The sequence below is a fragment of the Bombus fervidus genome, chromosome 9 (genome assembly GCF_041682495.2).
Source record: "Bombus fervidus isolate BK054 chromosome 9, iyBomFerv1, whole genome shotgun sequence".
Lineage (NCBI taxonomy): Eukaryota > Metazoa > Arthropoda > Insecta > Hymenoptera > Apidae > Bombus > Bombus fervidus.
In genome coordinates, this window is record NC_091525.1 from 6,887,413 (window position 1) to 6,904,045 (window position 16,633).

General features: G+C 37.9%; 1 protein-coding gene across 2 annotated transcripts in view; it reads left to right on the forward strand.

Moving 5' to 3' along the window:
- Positions 1-298: 298 nt before the first annotated feature.
- Meltrin (disintegrin and metalloproteinase domain-containing protein meltrin) overlaps positions 299-16,633 on the forward strand; it is a 74,512-nt gene continuing 58,177 nt past the window's right edge. The window contains exon 1 of one of the 2 annotated variants that reach the window (XM_072010931.1): positions 299-719. In XM_072010931.1, the coding sequence (XP_071867032.1) occupies positions 717-719 (3 nt within the window). In that variant the 5' untranslated portion in view covers positions 299-716. The remainder of the gene's footprint in view (positions 720-16,633) is intronic. The other variant, XM_072010930.1, reaches the window with a different exon arrangement.

Below are 16,633 nucleotides of genomic sequence, written 5' to 3' on the forward strand. Positions count from 1 at the left end.
CGACCTTTTACATTTAAAGCTTAGTGCACGATTACTATTTTATCTATAAAAAGAAATGTCTTTCTTTTTTTAGAAATTTCGTATCGAAGAACTGAATTTTTTTTTTAGCTTTTCTACCTTAATCATTGGACTGAAGATAAAACGACTTTTATTATATTTTTGTGATTTATGATAGTTTATTAGTTCCTGCGTATTTCTGCTGTTAATCGGTTAGCAATTCATATATGCAGAGGTCAAAAGAAAGAACTCGTGAATAATAATTATTAAAGCGGAAAAGGAGAGAAAAAAATACAATGAAAAACGTACTGAATGTAATGCACGATTTAAATGCGGCTGTAATTGGCGCGCTTCGAGTTCGGCGAAGTTCGTAGACGTTCGTAAACTTCGATGGCTCGATAAACGGACGAGGTGGGGGCCAAAGCTCCGTCAGAGGTGTCGCAACAGTCCAAACCGACGGAGCAGTCGGGTTGGGTGGCCAGTACGGTGTGGTGTGTGCGTCACGAAAGCAGATAGAGCACGGAACGCAAAAACGTGATTACCGGTTGTCATGACGTTCGGGTAAGCATTGTGCATTGCGATTCGCTGCTCAAGAAACATGTTGAGTGATATCTGGTGCTCGAATTCGCTATGTACCGTCAGTGGTGTGACGGTGCAGTGCAAATTAGTGCTGGTTTTGGTACTACTCGCGATTCTACCTGACGTATACACCGAGAGCCATGGTAAGTCGTCAAAATTCTCTCATCTTTGTAAAAAAAAAAAAAAAAAAAAAAAACAAACAAACAAAACAGACAGTCAGTCGGAGTAACCGTCGTGTGTCCTGTAGTTTTCAATGGCGCGATTATTCCAACCTCCCTCTAGCTTTGTTTGTTTGGATTACTTCACGTCTTTAAGAGCTAAAAAGTTATCACGTTCTTGCCTGCAGCTACTCACTAAATCTTGTAAACATTTGTATGTGAATTGTAATTAAGCATGCAAATTGTATAGGATATGTATTTGTAATATTTTTATGTGACAGTCGCGTACCGTTTACTTCGATTGATTATCATATATGCACGTTTATGCCTATACATAGACATACCTATATGTATTGAAGTTACACTGCTTCGATACACACGTTTCATTGTGGATCAGACAAATGCTTCTTCTAGTTCGTATCGTTGAGACAAAAGCTACCGAAGTAAAATACGAAAGGTAGGTCGAGAATTGTTTCGATCGTCGAATGTTTGGTTTAGTCGAAGTTGACGTTCATTTTTTAAATAAAGTTGATGGAGAGGCTTGTGTATATTTAACGTATGCGCATATTGTAAAGCGCGCAGGGTGGTAACTTTCGAGTGGCCAAACAATGCAAACCTTGCTAATGCGAATATACTGTATTTTAACGTATACATTAATACGAACGCGTATCCTTATTATTCGATATTCTCCCGGTAAAATGCAACCAAGTTAACGTATTATCGTATTATATATTATAATAATTGATATTAGCAACAAAGAAACGTACAAAATTATAGCGGCCAGAAAAACAGGCGAAGAAAATCTTCGTTGTGTTTCGGAAGAAGGATGAGCTAGGTGACGTTAGACGGATCGATGAAGATTTACGAGCAAACCATACACCTAAACAGCTAATACTCGCGATCGTACCGAGAATTTATAGGATATTTGATTTAATTATTTATCAGGATTAGATGCATATGATAATATATAATATATACATAACTCTGGAATAATAACATACCTCTCTATAACACAATATGAAACGTCTAATTTTCTTCTTCGATTCGCTATCTAGCATGGGTTGAAATATTATAAATATTAACATTCGTATTAGTCTAACGTTAGATTCCAAATTTGAAATCTAAAGAATCAATATTTGAGACTTTGAGATCTCGAAAGTTGGACTGGAAGATTTGGTCATTATTGTCAATAGTTTAACAAAAATAAGTGGACTAAATCTTTCAGTTGCAACCGACCGATTTAAGAAGCATTTCGCGTTATATTAGGATAAAAAACGAACGCTATGAAATGCACCGTCGCGTCGAGGCCATGTATAAGAGAGTAAACGGTTGACTCGTTGCAAGAGGTTGTTTCTGCGAGTTACAGGCTCGCTGCTTCCGTGAAACAATGTATGCTAACGAATCCGTCGAGCCCCCTCGAAAAACCTCGTCCTGGTTTTCCTGGCAAAATGATATTTTTTGCGTTACATTTCCTAAATACAAACGGTACACAAAAACAGGCTGCGGATAGGCGAAGAAAGCAGTAGCACTAACAACGGTTTAATTATTCGTGGCGGCGCACGATCTTGCGTCGTGTGTTCGTTATTTTCTCGTCCTTCTCGGAACGCTCACTAGTCCGTGAAGGTACTCGTAGAAAATCCTTGAAAGTGTGCCTATAGTCGGTCGGCTCATCAGTAGCTGTAGGCTTTCCGCGGTAATCCTGTCCATTCGTGAAACGTTTATCGATCTATAGCCTGTTGTTTTCATTCCTCTACATTTATACCGTATGTGTTATAAAAAAGTTTTTTGAAATTTCATTAACACTGTAACGAGACACACGATGTCATAATAGTATTGGTGAAAATTGAAGCCAATGTAAAAATGTACACGTATACTATTATTAGAGAACGTTTACAGCATCAAACGAGATTAACGAAGATTGAACGTACATATTACTTTGTGTATGCGTCGTGAAACGTTAAACAATATACATCCCTCTTTTACGTAGTTACGTTCATAATTGCTCTTTAATGTAGGTTAATTAACCGAGTACCATCAATAAGTATAGTATTATGAAGCTTGTTTATCGAATGTTGGAATAAAATAACTGCTGCATAGTAGAATATCGATGCAAATGATAACCATGGAACATTGACTCGAATGAAAAGTCAATAAAGACAGAGAAAGTTCGTAGGTAGTGGACGGATGTCTGGGACGTCCGGTGTGTTCGTATGATTCATTGGGCGAGACGAGCTTCAGCTACACTCAAAGTCAACCCGATCGTTTGCCTCTAATCGATGATTAATCCATCCTCCTTCAAGGCGTCGACATGGTCGAGTGGTTCTTCGAGTTGACGAGGTGTGTACGTGTATACCATCTCGTACTTTTTGGCTTGCGTTGCCCACATTATCTGCAAGAAGTTCGAATCACCGTGATTTTCGTTTTTCCTAACGCGAAAATATTTTTGAGCGTTGGTTTCGAAAATAGGAACTTGCAGTATAAACTCTCTTTTTCTGTTACACGTTCGTTTAAATGTATCCGCACATTGCTTCTCTTCGACAAGTTTATGGAAAAAAGATTTACTTAATTATTTTAATCCTTATTATTGCTACAGTTATGCATGGTAGAATACTATAGCGCAATGGAATTAATTTTTATCGTAATACTAAATGATATTTTGTTCGAAAAACTCCTTGCCTGTAGATTTCTCGATTTTTCAAACTACGAATTAGGCGAAGAAGATTCCTTTTCTATAACAAGCAATCATTTAATTGGAAATTTATAAGAAATTTCATTATACACCTTTTTAGCAAAAGGATTAATTTGCATTTGATTTGAAAATTTGGAAAAATTCAGTACTATTAAAAACTAATACAAACTTATCAAATCTACTCACAAATGGTAGTCGAAATAATTATGCGTTTCTTTGATTCGGTAATACTCAGATTTCAGAGATTAGCGATGCGTGACAAATAATAGAAAGAACGTCTCATCGTCTGTTTCTCAATCCATCGTTCCGCTTTCCAATCGAAGTGATTCAAACGAGTTTGAGAAACTCATTGAATCGTATTTGCGAATCTGTGATCTTCTACTGATTAATCTCTCCTTTCCATTCGATTTTCGATCACGATTAATCAGAAGTCGCTTGTCTTTGCTCTTGTCTTTGTTCATTCTTAAAGAACTTGCTGCGATTCAAAAACGCGAGAGTCAGGGGTTAAGTAGAACGAACGATTATCATGACAACAACGCTACGATCGAGTCAAACGAGAATGATTCATGAATAGAATCATTCTATATTTACTTGGAACGAATTAACGCAATTTCCATGATCGTCAAACGACACAGTATATGCATACGGATTGTATCAGTGCGGCGCGACGTTCATTTAAGTGGTTGATCATAAATATAAGCGGCGTCTAACGGGGAAGGTCGATTCACCGCGACTTCCGCTTATCGGTGACTCCGCTTACTCTCCAACCAGTCGATTTATGGGTTCTCTCGTACTCTCGGCACTCACGACGTATACTACTGTTCATAAATATGTAGAAACTTTGGTCGATTTGGTTTAACGATATGAATGTTACTAAAACATATGGTAATTATGAGGTTTAATGATTTTTCCCAATTTTCATTATTTGACTCAAGTCTTTTCTTTATAAGCTCTACTTTATTTTTAATCGATATCTTCTTTGCCAACATATACCGTTGTATATCTTTAGACCGTATTTGTACAATTAGATTTCCTGTTAAAGGTCTTCGTGATAATATATTACAAGCATTACAACTTAATATCTTGTCCAAAAATTTAAACAAGAAATCGATCGAGAGAATACGAGAAATTAACGTACCTCTTATTATTTTTATTATTAAGAAAGCAGCAGATTGTAAGATTATTTTCTTAAGTGACAAAGGCGGTTCAGTCTAACACTTGCAGATTCCGTTCGTAACTTTTTTTTTATATATTTTACGACGACTCCAATAGAGTAAAAATCGCCCTACGTCTTCCTTACACTCTGTCAAAATGTAAGTGTCCATATACTTTTGAACAACACTGTAGAATTCTGAAATCATTTTTCGTATGCCGATCGTGCGTTTCCTGTTCCCGGCGACCGATATTAGGATCCATACCGGTTTACACGTACCAGAGTTAATCAACGCCGATGATTAACTCTGATATGCAAAAAAAGCAATGTCGTCTAACTGTAAACCACGAACACGAGTTTCTCCGTTATATCGAGAAACATTCGCGCACGTGTTCTCTGGATGGAAAGAAGGAAAAGACTCGCAATTGCGTAGTTCCATTGTCGTTGTTCTCTTGCCTTTGTTAACAGACACGTATCTGCCCATTTGCAAGAAGACTGTAATTAAGAATGAGTTTAAGGTCGGAACAGTTGGTGATTAGGAAGTCTTATCTCTGCCGGGTCAGCGTTCATTCAAGATCGCCATAGCTTTTACATTCTGTTTGAAAGAAGAACATCCGAGATGTCGAAATTAAAACGACATGATAATTTCTTTTTATGGATTAATTCCTATAATCAATAATTTGTGAAATTTCTTTGTAAAATTCATTTGTTTTATTTTCAACTTTATAATTCTGTTGTTTATATACAAAGACTTTAATCAAGATTTCATTAACGTTAATAACTTCTGTTTTGTAAAATATTACTAGAAATATTAATTTATATATGCAAGACAGGCTATGAAATTAGCTGAACGTAATTAACCTGTAGTGTTTACCTGATAGGTATTGTCATCTGGCTTTGAATGTTTGCAGTGGATAAATAATTTGTTTACTCGTTTCCACGAAATCGGAGAGAATACAGTATTGAAAGCACGTTGATAATCGATGTGTATCAACGAATGCGAAAACCGTGAATAAATAGGAGAACAATACCGAATTCTTGCTTCTACGCGCAGTAATAATTAATCGTGCGTTCTCGCCAGGGAAAATGAGTATATCGGGCCATGTCGATGATTCACTTTGTGTAAAAACATATTATCTGGATTTAATGACACGGCACTCGACATTGCAAATTAGTGATATGTATGTTGCGCAATTCGGGATTACTTGTCGTGAATTCTGCGAAAATGTTCATCCATTCTCTCTACTGAAAATAATTGAATCGAATCGAGCCCTGATAATCTGATCCAGTTCTCTTCGTTTATTTGAAACTCCAACGATTTCGTCGCGTGGATCGAAGCGAGACGATGTTAAAGAGTCGCGTGGAACGTCCAACAGCGATCGAAAATCGTTAGAATGAAATACCGACGATTCATTGGACAGGGGTGATCGACGATTTTCATTTGCACGAGTCTTGATTAAACGTTCCCCGGAGCGTCTGTGACGGGGCAACAATGCGGCTGCGAGAAAGGCAATGGAACCTCGCCGCGCCACTTTACATTCTTCTTCATTGTCTGGCCGTTAAAACGAGCCGCGCTGCGCCGCGTCGAGATCACCGTCGGGCAAGGAAAAAACTGTCGCGGCGTCCGTGACGAGGGTGCGACACCCCTTCACCCTATCCGGAGCCCGAAGGAGAAACGCGTCTCCACAAAAACCACACGCTTTGGATGTTCCATTTTTTGACATATATTGCTACAAGTATTAGAATATCTCTTTGTTACCTACTTCAACCATGCACAAACCAAACTGATCAACTCCATCAGATTTCATAGTTTGATTCTAAAGAATAATTATTAGTATAATATATGGGCTATCCCAGGGTTTGATAGAAAAATATGTTCTATGGATATATATACTAAGCAAAAGATAAACAAATTTTATTTAGAAAGTTGTAACAAAAATACAAAGAGAACAAAGTAGCAAACTTGTAGTTACTATGTTATGGGACAAAAATAGGCTTAAAATTAACATAATCATAGCTGTGTTAAAAAATATTCCTCGCTCCTATCTACACGAAAATGACTTCATCATCTAACTATCGCCATGAAGCTCGTACTGATTTTACTTCGCCTTACTGAATTAGTCAATCTTGATGTCAACTCAACACATGTATCGATATTTTGTGTTTGATATGTTTTTCTTGTTGAATTTATCGACACGTAAAAATCCATTGACGCGTTCTGATACTTATGGTCGACAGTCTATGTCGCAAATGAAGATTCTATACGTTTTTGATCGAGTCACTGCTGGACTTTGCGGCTGAAAGCTTAAAACTTCGTCGGACAAGGCTTTTAGATAACGTTGGAAAGTTTTACTTCGTGTCCTGTGCTCCGCAACTCTTCTACTCCTTTTTTAAGAAAATCCGGTCGGAGAATCGATGTTCCGTAGCGGCGGAAATCCGATTAATTAATCCCGGCCGAAATTGTCTTAGATTTTTTTACAAAGTTCAATGCTTCTCGAAGGGATTCAGTTCTGTCAAAGATCGCAAACTTTAGTCACAGTTTTTAATCACAGCGTATTTATTTGTTCTGCTTGGACTAATGGTCCGGTCGTGTTTTCACGAGCAAACTTATTCTATAACTGTGTATGTACATTCCATAACTGTGAGTTCTTTCACAGAACTTGATGAATTTGTCATCTATCAGTGAAAGTCTTATATATTTGCATCGAATAGGTTTTTTTCCATTTTTCACTCGATAATATTAGGTCGTCTGAAAAGTTTCTTTCGTTTTATAAGGGAATAATGGATGTACAACATTTTTCGTTTTACATTATTTTGTCGAATTACGTATGATCCATTTTGTTCTATCAAAATAAGGATCACAACGTTCGACAGATTAGGTTTCATCTTCGTATAAAGATGCGTTGTCTGTAAAAGAAAGACACTTTTCGGACAACCTAATATTAAAGTACAAATTGTATTTCTCGTATTTTTTCCCTGAAATCTTCATTTGTGAATGAAAATTCAAGTTTTCGTGACCACAAATAACAATTTTACCTACTAAGTATCACGAGATTAGGCTAGATATTCCTTATATTCTCGTATATTATGCGCATTCCGTGTATTTTTACACTTTCAAATCTCATAATTGCATAAATAACCTCAGTTTATTTATCGTAAAATGTTTGCAAACACCGTACTGATACTATTCAGAAACATGATTTCTGGCGTTTACGTGCTTTAACGAGTTTACTATATAAAAACATATTCATCTTTACAACGAGAAATACGTGCGACGACACGATAATTTCCGCTATAAACGTCTCGTTAATTGTGCGGCAAGCGTAGTTAGTAAGAAAGAATAAGTCGATTGTATTTAAATTGCCGCTGCTGTATTTTATTCGTTGATTTTCTATCGATATGGCGCGTCAGTGTCTGCTACGATCTGCACAGAAATAATCACGCAGCGAAACCTGGCGTATGGAAATTGTTCACGGGACGATCGTAGGAAATCTCAATTGCTAGACGAGGATTTAAAGCAACGGGACGGGCGTAGGAAAGGCAAGCCGTTAAGGCAGGGCTCAGCAACGGGTCAAGAGCGTTAAGCTCAATGAGACGACGATCGAGGCGACGAAGAGGCTCGTGCCACGTGTGGGCAGAATTTTATAAACGATACGTGCCAGCCGTGGGCGAGCCGTACCAGCCGACGCATCGTTCGCAACATCCGCAGATTATCGCGATTTCAGTTGTTCGAAAAACCCCACGCTTCTTTTCGAACTATTCTGTCCACGATTTCTCCACGTTCAAACTAACTTTTATAGTTCCATCTTGAACAAACTTTGCTCGAGATCTCTTGAATCTCAGAGAAATCTCAGAGAAGCGCTACAAACTGCTTTCGTCCTGTTTAAGTTGATTAATGGCACTATCTGTAGTTCGTAACTCCTAGAATTCATGCTTCTACAAAAGTATTTAGATTTGAGTAGATTTTTATAATCTATCCTCTCGCATTGTTACGCATAGCATGCTATTTAATCGCCTAATGTAGTTTAATATTACTTTGTCAGGTTCTATGCTTAATTACGTTGGAGTCCCAGGGGTCATTGAAAAACAGGGTCGAAAATCCCGAACAGCGTGGTAGCGCTTGTCGTAATCGATTGCGCAGAGAAACAAGCGGCGCAATAGCGTTCGTCAATTTGTTACTTTCTGAAATACATCTATATTATTATATATGCCGACTATTTATTATTAGTTTATATTAGTTTATAAATATCTCAAGTTGTGTTCAATAAAACTTATTGAGAAGATAACAATGAAATATAAAGTACCGTCAGTTATCCGTAGCGTTTAAATGTACTGGGACTTTTCGACACAAAATTTAAACAGCGCAATCGCGCTGCTTGGCACTCAGTTAAATCTACATTCTCGGATCTCATCATTTACCATCAACAGAGAACATGTATTAAATAAGAAAATAATAATAATAATAACTTTAGACTATAAGAAACCGGAAATGAAGTTGGTCCTTAGTCTATCTTGTGATCCAGACAAGTAGTCGACGTTATTTTTGTAATCGTTAAAATCGTGTCACACTCGATCGGTTCGCTCGATTCGCGGACGATGAAAGTTTCATCGATCGACCTTCGAGACTCCGGCAATGGGCAGAGTCCTAGATTCCTTCGCAGTGTTGGTGTTGCCAATGTCGGAATTGATTTTGAAACGGGCGTTCTTGAAGGAAAACGGGATCCGGTCTCCGAACCAAACGGTGTCTCTTAATCTCACTGTGTTTAAAAGCGCGTTTCTCTACGTAACATACGGACGCGGACGTTTACTGCGAGAGACGATCGTAAAGCTTTCCGCTGGCGAAGCGTTGAACGGATAGAACTAAAATAAAAGTCCAGCTGTGGCATATGGGCGCCACTATCACGGTTTAAATTACCATCAGTTTACTCTTTCACCCTTTCTCCATGGCTGGAGTTCCCGCGAACGAACCGGTTCGACGCCCAAGTAACCCCGTCACGCACATTTGAAATTTAAAACGAGTTACGCGAACGTTTAAACGTACACGGTCGAGGACGACTCTACTTTCAATTGTGACGAAAATACCGCTTCTTTTCCTTCTTTTCTTATTCTGCTAACCGTGGCAATAAGATCTCGATCAATTGCAATACCGCTAAGTTAACTAAGAACGCTGGAAATTATCGCCAAAAATACATTGTACACTTTTTTGTCGATTCTGTTCTTCTCGTTGGCAAGTGGTTACATTTTAATCCGAGGGTAAGAAATAAATTTTCTTCAAAGTCCCATTGTGGCCTGATTTCTAGAGTCGCGTTCGTCCCGACATCTCAAACGTTGCACCGTTATTTCGGACAGTAGGTCGTGGCAATTGACACGAGGGACTCTCCTTGACTCCAGCCCTGTTTAACCATCCAGCCATATTTCAAGGAAAAGCAAGTCAAACAAAGCGAATCACGATGAAATGTCTGATTTATTATTACAAGTTTAATTATCCGATTTCTCGAGCGTTATTTTTGCAATTTTTACATTGCTTATTTATTCACGATAGTCCTTTTATATTTGCATTGAGACATAAAATTAATTCATTTCACTTTCTATTTTCACTTTCTATTTTTCTAAAAATATATTAAAATTTAGCCACAAACCGAACAGGCAAATGAACTTGCTTCGTCGTTTTCAAAAGTTGACGATCATGATGATTCAGTGTTTCATTCAATAGTTTAAATCCATGATCACATCACTATACATTCTTTCTACTCTTTTCCTACCTTTCGTTTCCGAAATTGATCCGAAGTGTGGCTTCTAAACAATTCATATGTACTCTATAATCATTACTGTCCACGAAGTATGAAATTATGTGTCGATTAATTAGACACGATACAGGGGGTGTAAACAAGCAAGCAAAATTATACAGATGGGGGGAGAGAGACGCGAAGGTAGCGTTGACGATGCAACAACGTGGCCAGGCGGCAATCATCGAATCCCCTTAGCGAGTGGCGTTCATTGTACTTCCGAGTCTCATTGAAGCCCGGCTATTTCCGTCGAGGCTTTCCAAACACGCCGACCATTGGAACGAAATTATGCGACGCGTGCCAGCGGCCGCCATATGCTCTCGAATTAAGCTTGCTTTGCGAACTCGTGGCTTGGACCCGTGAATGCCCAGGAAACCGACGACCCCCCCCCCCCCTGTTCCAATTCCACCTAGAGGATAATTGCGCGAGGAGACAATGGCCTGGTTCACAAACTTGACGACTCGTTTCGAGTTTCGAGTCGGTTTACGACTCGACCGCTTAATCGCTGCTCCCAACCGATTCGCGTCGATGTCACGTAGCGTTACAGATGTTCTTCGCGTCGACAAACGTTCGTGTCCTTCGGCAGCCCGTTATTTCACGCTCGTTGTTACTTGTTGCTCGTCAGATGATCGTCATTCGGAGTGGACCAACGTTGCTGAAATACACATTCCATCTTTCCTCTTCCATGTCTATTTATTGCTTCTCTAACATTCTCCGTGCTTTTTGGACTATTTTCGTCGAATAGTATCTTTTCATCGTCAGAAATCCTTTGGCTTATACTTGTTTGCGACTGTTGTGCTTCGAGGAAACAGTATGCTATAATGAGTCACGAAAAGCATCCATATTATCCTCCCTCAATTAACAACTTTGAATAATTCATATGTTTTCGCGAAACAAGTTTCATCATTTTGAACAACGAGAATGTTAATTAATTAAGCTCCATTATTCCAACATCCGCATCATTGAGGAGAATTTTAAAATTAGCGTACGAATGTCTATGATTCATTGTATTTTCAGGAACGTTATACATTTTATTATTATTACATAACTTTGGCGTATTATTTGATTGTTCGATCTTTTATGAGGTAAATCTGTTCTCCTATAAAAATGGAAAATTATCTTCCTCCGCTACAGGCTCCGTTCTAAAATGTTAAGATAGTAAGTACAACACAGATTGCGCTACAATAATCACGAAGGTGCGACGTCACGTTTCACGTTCATCACATTGCGGTTTAAAATAATTGTATCCTATTGCACAATCTCATTTGCATCCGAGTCGACTTCTCTCCAGTTTTGCGGTGACGCTTCTTATTTCCGGTCGAGTCTCCTGCACATTCTTTCAAGGTGACATTACCAGTCATCGTGATCGTTCGAATGTTTTATCGGTTGTTTGCAAGCGTTGCATCCAGCCCGCGGATTTTCGTCTCGTTGAACGATTCAGCGGTCAATTCGGATCAAGCCACCGGAACAGAGTCAATCTGGACCAATTATGCAAATCGCCGTGTTACCGTTAAATTGCATCCGCCGAGTGCGACATTAACGTCGGACTTTTCATCGTGAACGCGAAAATTATACGACACGTTGATTTTTTTCTCGCGTTGTCCCACGCTTCAAAGTTCCCTCAGCGAAAATGGATATCGTGGAATCCGTTTTTGGTCGAGTTCGTTCAGAAAATGCGACCACCTCGAAGACATTTCCTTTGAGTTCTAGTTCGCGCCTCTGTCGAGATAAACGCAGGAAAGAATTTTTACGAGAAGAGCGTTTCACACTTTTATGAGAATGTAGCGCGGTTCGATTTGTCGTAAGAATCAAATCTTACTCGGTGTAGTAGGATAGGGTTATTTAAGCTGCTCAGAAACCATACTGCTCTAACGCCATAAATCGAAAAGTATAGAGAATAATGATTATGTTATAAATATTAGTTCGTAGAATTTATTTATTATTTGGAATTTACGATTCTTTATACCATTTCCTTCTGATAAATATAAACTTGTGAAATTAAGTAATATTCATCTTTAAGAAACCAGACAAACAGGTAAACCACTTTTTAACAGTTTTGTCCCACTTTTTTGAATTTCTTTAAAAATTGAAGGAAATGTTTGTGACGAATTATACGAAGTTACTGTAGTATTAAATTGACAAAGTAGGTCCATATGTAAAAACAGGTCATTCGTTACTTTATAAACGGTTTAGTAAGTACATCTAAAAGAGATTCGTGTATTTAACACTAGAACTAGTTATAGTTAACACGGAGCTATTTCTACCAAAACTAGTTAAACTGACTGGTCTCTACAAAATACGTAATAATAGAATACTTTTATATTTATTGATTCATTACTTTCTTACAGAAGGAATTCCACGTTATGTAGTACATTTTTGGTATTATTAATCCATCCGGGACCATGATCCCTAAACGAGGGTTGACTCATTTATAAAATTGTAGAACCAGTCATTTTCACTGGTGTGGTATTTCTAGTGTTAGCATCTAGCGACCTAGCGATCGACCCGGAATTTTCCTGGTAACTGATATCGTTATATCGAATGATACGCGATAAAAATTTAAAAAACGAGTGGGAAGTTGTACAAAACGAGGAAACTGGTTAATTAGGGTTCAATAAACAGATTGCAGGACCCTTTAACACTTTGACAAGTACCAATTATTTTGTCTGGTATTGGTATAAGTAGCCTTGATACAAAATTATTTTCAGTTTGAATACATAAAAAACAAAATAAAGTTCATTATATTATTCTTTTAGTTACCGTTGCGAAAGTCATTACATCATTACGAAAAAAAAAAAAAAAAAAATATAACGAAGTAGGAATTTTAAAATAAAATTGTAAAACCAGCCAATTTGACCGGTGTGGTATTTCTAGTGTTAATCTATTTAGTACGACTAGTCGAATATTCAGTCGTAATTTGATGCAAATAACTTGAGTAATTTAAGAGAAAATAGGTCATTGAGTTCGGCAATTTTTAGGTATAGGTAGAATTCGGTTAAGAATTCTCTTAAGATGAGAAAAAGATGCTACTACAGAGAAGTAGCTACTAGAGAACAATAAAAGATGCGATCAAACGATCGAATTGCACCATTTTGTATATTAGCTAGAATTGCGAAAACCTGGATTGTTGAAATCTGTCAGAATAACAAGTAGCAATCTTTATACTTTGAGTCGAATCAATGCGAGAACTGGCTTTTCAAAGCGTTCTTTATACTTCAGCAACCACTTCTTTTAGATTCTCGTATTCATCGTTGAAACTTTACCAGCCAAACATCGACCAGATTCCACGAATCTTTCTCCTCATCAGAAGTCTATCTTTACTCCGTCTTTATAGCTCTCGTAAAGTCGAACCAGTGGTCGATGTATTTGTTTTCAAAAAGATCGCCGTTCCTAGTGAAAAAGTTCCCTTGAACTCTCTATAAGTATCATTGCTCTCGATGATGTATTGAATACAATTGAGATACTTTCAACTCTCTGATTATTAACGAGCTGCATATTTGATCAATTTCTTAATTTTATTAAACAAGTACACGGTTAATGTTCAATTTAAAAAAAAAATCAAATTACCTACTTCCATGAGTTGATTTATTACAAGAAGATTACGTAGATGGTAGAAAACTCCAAGACAAACTTCTAATTAATAGAAAACGTATATTAAACTTTGTATTTAATAATATTTTCGCATCAATACGAAAATTTGATACCATAAAAATAGAATGTAGGCCTTGATACAGAGTCTATATTTAATACGCATTTAATCACTCCGCTCTGCTTGATTCTGGTTCATCAAACGATGATAATGTTAAAGCTTGAGGCTTCTCGGCAGTGTTATTTAATTTCTATGACCGTGACAAACTGAAAGATACTGAAATCGTAAACATAGGGGTTGCGGTCTGCAAACAATCTTACTTTGTCAATGAATTTTAGTATCGCGTAATGATAAAAATTCTTTAACTCTTCGCCTTATCCATCAAGTAAAATATTGAACACTCGTGACGATGATGAGCAGAACCTCTGCCAGATGAGAGTGAAATAATTTTCTGATGTGCTATCTCTGATTAGGGAATTCCAGTAGCGTTCTATGTTTCAAGATCGTCCGTTAGTCCGGAACTCGAAGCCGTGTTGCGGATGTCCGATGTCTTGAGTAGTTCTCGGAAAGATTCCGAATTACATATTCTTCTTCCTCTCTCGACCATAGTTCTGCTCATCACGCGTGACTAAAGATACAATAAGTTTCACGTTGCGTGAATCATCGCACGAGAGGTCACGTTCTTTCTTCCCAGAATCATTTTACGGTTCGAGTAGTACTTACATCGTCAAATGCGACGGAACACCTCGATGTGTCATAGAAAAAAGAAAAGAACGAACGTTCAAAGAGGAAACAGCGTTTGTCAGGAGGACGAGCGTTTTTAAGGTGCGTGGAAATCTTCGTTACTTTCGCTTCGCTGTCGCTTAATTCGAGAAGAGAGTAAAAATCAAATCCCGATAACCAAGATGTTCATGCATTTTTGAGAATTTTGCAGATGCACGAATGTATAAAATTCACTAGTAAAATTTACATATTTAATTCGGTATATTTATTATATTGTTAAAACGTCGCTGTGTTAAATATACGACCATCCTTAGCTAAAACGTTTTACCTACCATTTCTAAACTGAAGAAGGCCAAAGTTTTTATCATCTTCTTTGTGCCATCTCTGTTTTTCCTGCTCCTCAATTATGTGAATTCTGTGCATTTTTACATCCTTGGAATTTTCCAAAAATGCATAAATTTTCCCGGTGTAATACTATACTTTCCTCGCAGATGACAACGCAATTTTCTCTGTTGCCCAGCTTTCGATTCATATCGTCGGATAAAATGAAAAGGACTTTGCTACCAAGAACGTCGAATGACTTCTATGACTCACACAATACGTCGTCGGATCGTTCGGATCTTCGCATCGATCGATCGATCGATCGATCGAGATAGTTTTTGTAATCCCACCGTCGTGTTCATCCGTTTGTGGTAGCCACGTGTCCCTTGGTTTCCCGATTACTCTTCAGTTCTTCACAAAGAAAAGAACTTTAGAAGGGTGTGGCGTAGCCTGAGAGGAAGACTGGCGTCGCCACGTGATCCAAATCTATTCTCGGCTTAACAATGGATCACATTCTTAAGGCGACTGCTAGTCTAGACTGTATCTTGGAAACCGTACTACCGAAACGTCTCTTCTTTTTTCGTTTCACCAAGGCATCCGACTGCAAGTCTTCCATCCAAGCGTGATTCAATGTCATAAATTGAATCACTCTATTTGTTAGCTAGACTATTTGCTGAAGACTATTTGGATGTTCAATTCGATTTTCCGCGTTCGCCGTGTTTATAGAAATTGCGCAGGATTGTGTTCCTTGATTCAGAAAATTGGGAAATCTATTGGAAAGCAATCGAGTGCAACCTTGAATCTGGTGTGACACTACTGTTATATACACGTGTATAGTGGTTATACATATATGTATATACACTACGTTTCTCGTCTAGTTCATATAAAACATTGTCGGTGAAGTTTATGTTAGAAGATTTTTCAAACTAACGCGTATCGTTCTTAAGTACAAATGGTTATTTTACAAAATAATGTAAAACCGAGGTCGATTAATCGTTTCTTTGGTAATTTAAATAATTATCATATTTTATATACAACTAAAAGACGTCATAATACTTATGAACTGAGATTTACGTATCACCTTCGGTATTCATTGAGAGCTCGTTTCAATTCATATCAGATATGCGTGCTACTGACGTCGATATGTTAGTTGCACGCTGTACAGCATCAAAGGATGTACGACCAAACGTTGTTGGTTCGATGGCTTGCCGTTGAGTGGGCGATAATTTTTATTCGTTTTCGATGATAAGTGAAACGACGAGTATCTATGCTCTCATTCGAGCATAGATATTCGTCGTGTCGCAAGAATAGTAAGTAGACCATCGAACTAGAATAGGGGTCGATGCATTGCGAACGAACGCTTTTCCATAGATCCGTGGCCAGAGCATCGTCGCGTCTGTTTCTTCTGTCAAGTTATTCCCGTCGTGACAACGATCGTAGTATTTCTCCTAGGGTTGTTCGTCTAAAAGTAGATTCAGTAGGACGCTTTTAAATTCAATCGACTGGATTCTAACCGCTGCAGGATGTCTTGTGGTTCGAAAGCTTCCGTTTTCCGCTCTCCGATACCACCTTTTCCTTAAGAAAATTTTCCTCCAAAGGATCCAGATGATTCAGCATGCCATAGTTTTCTGAGTATAT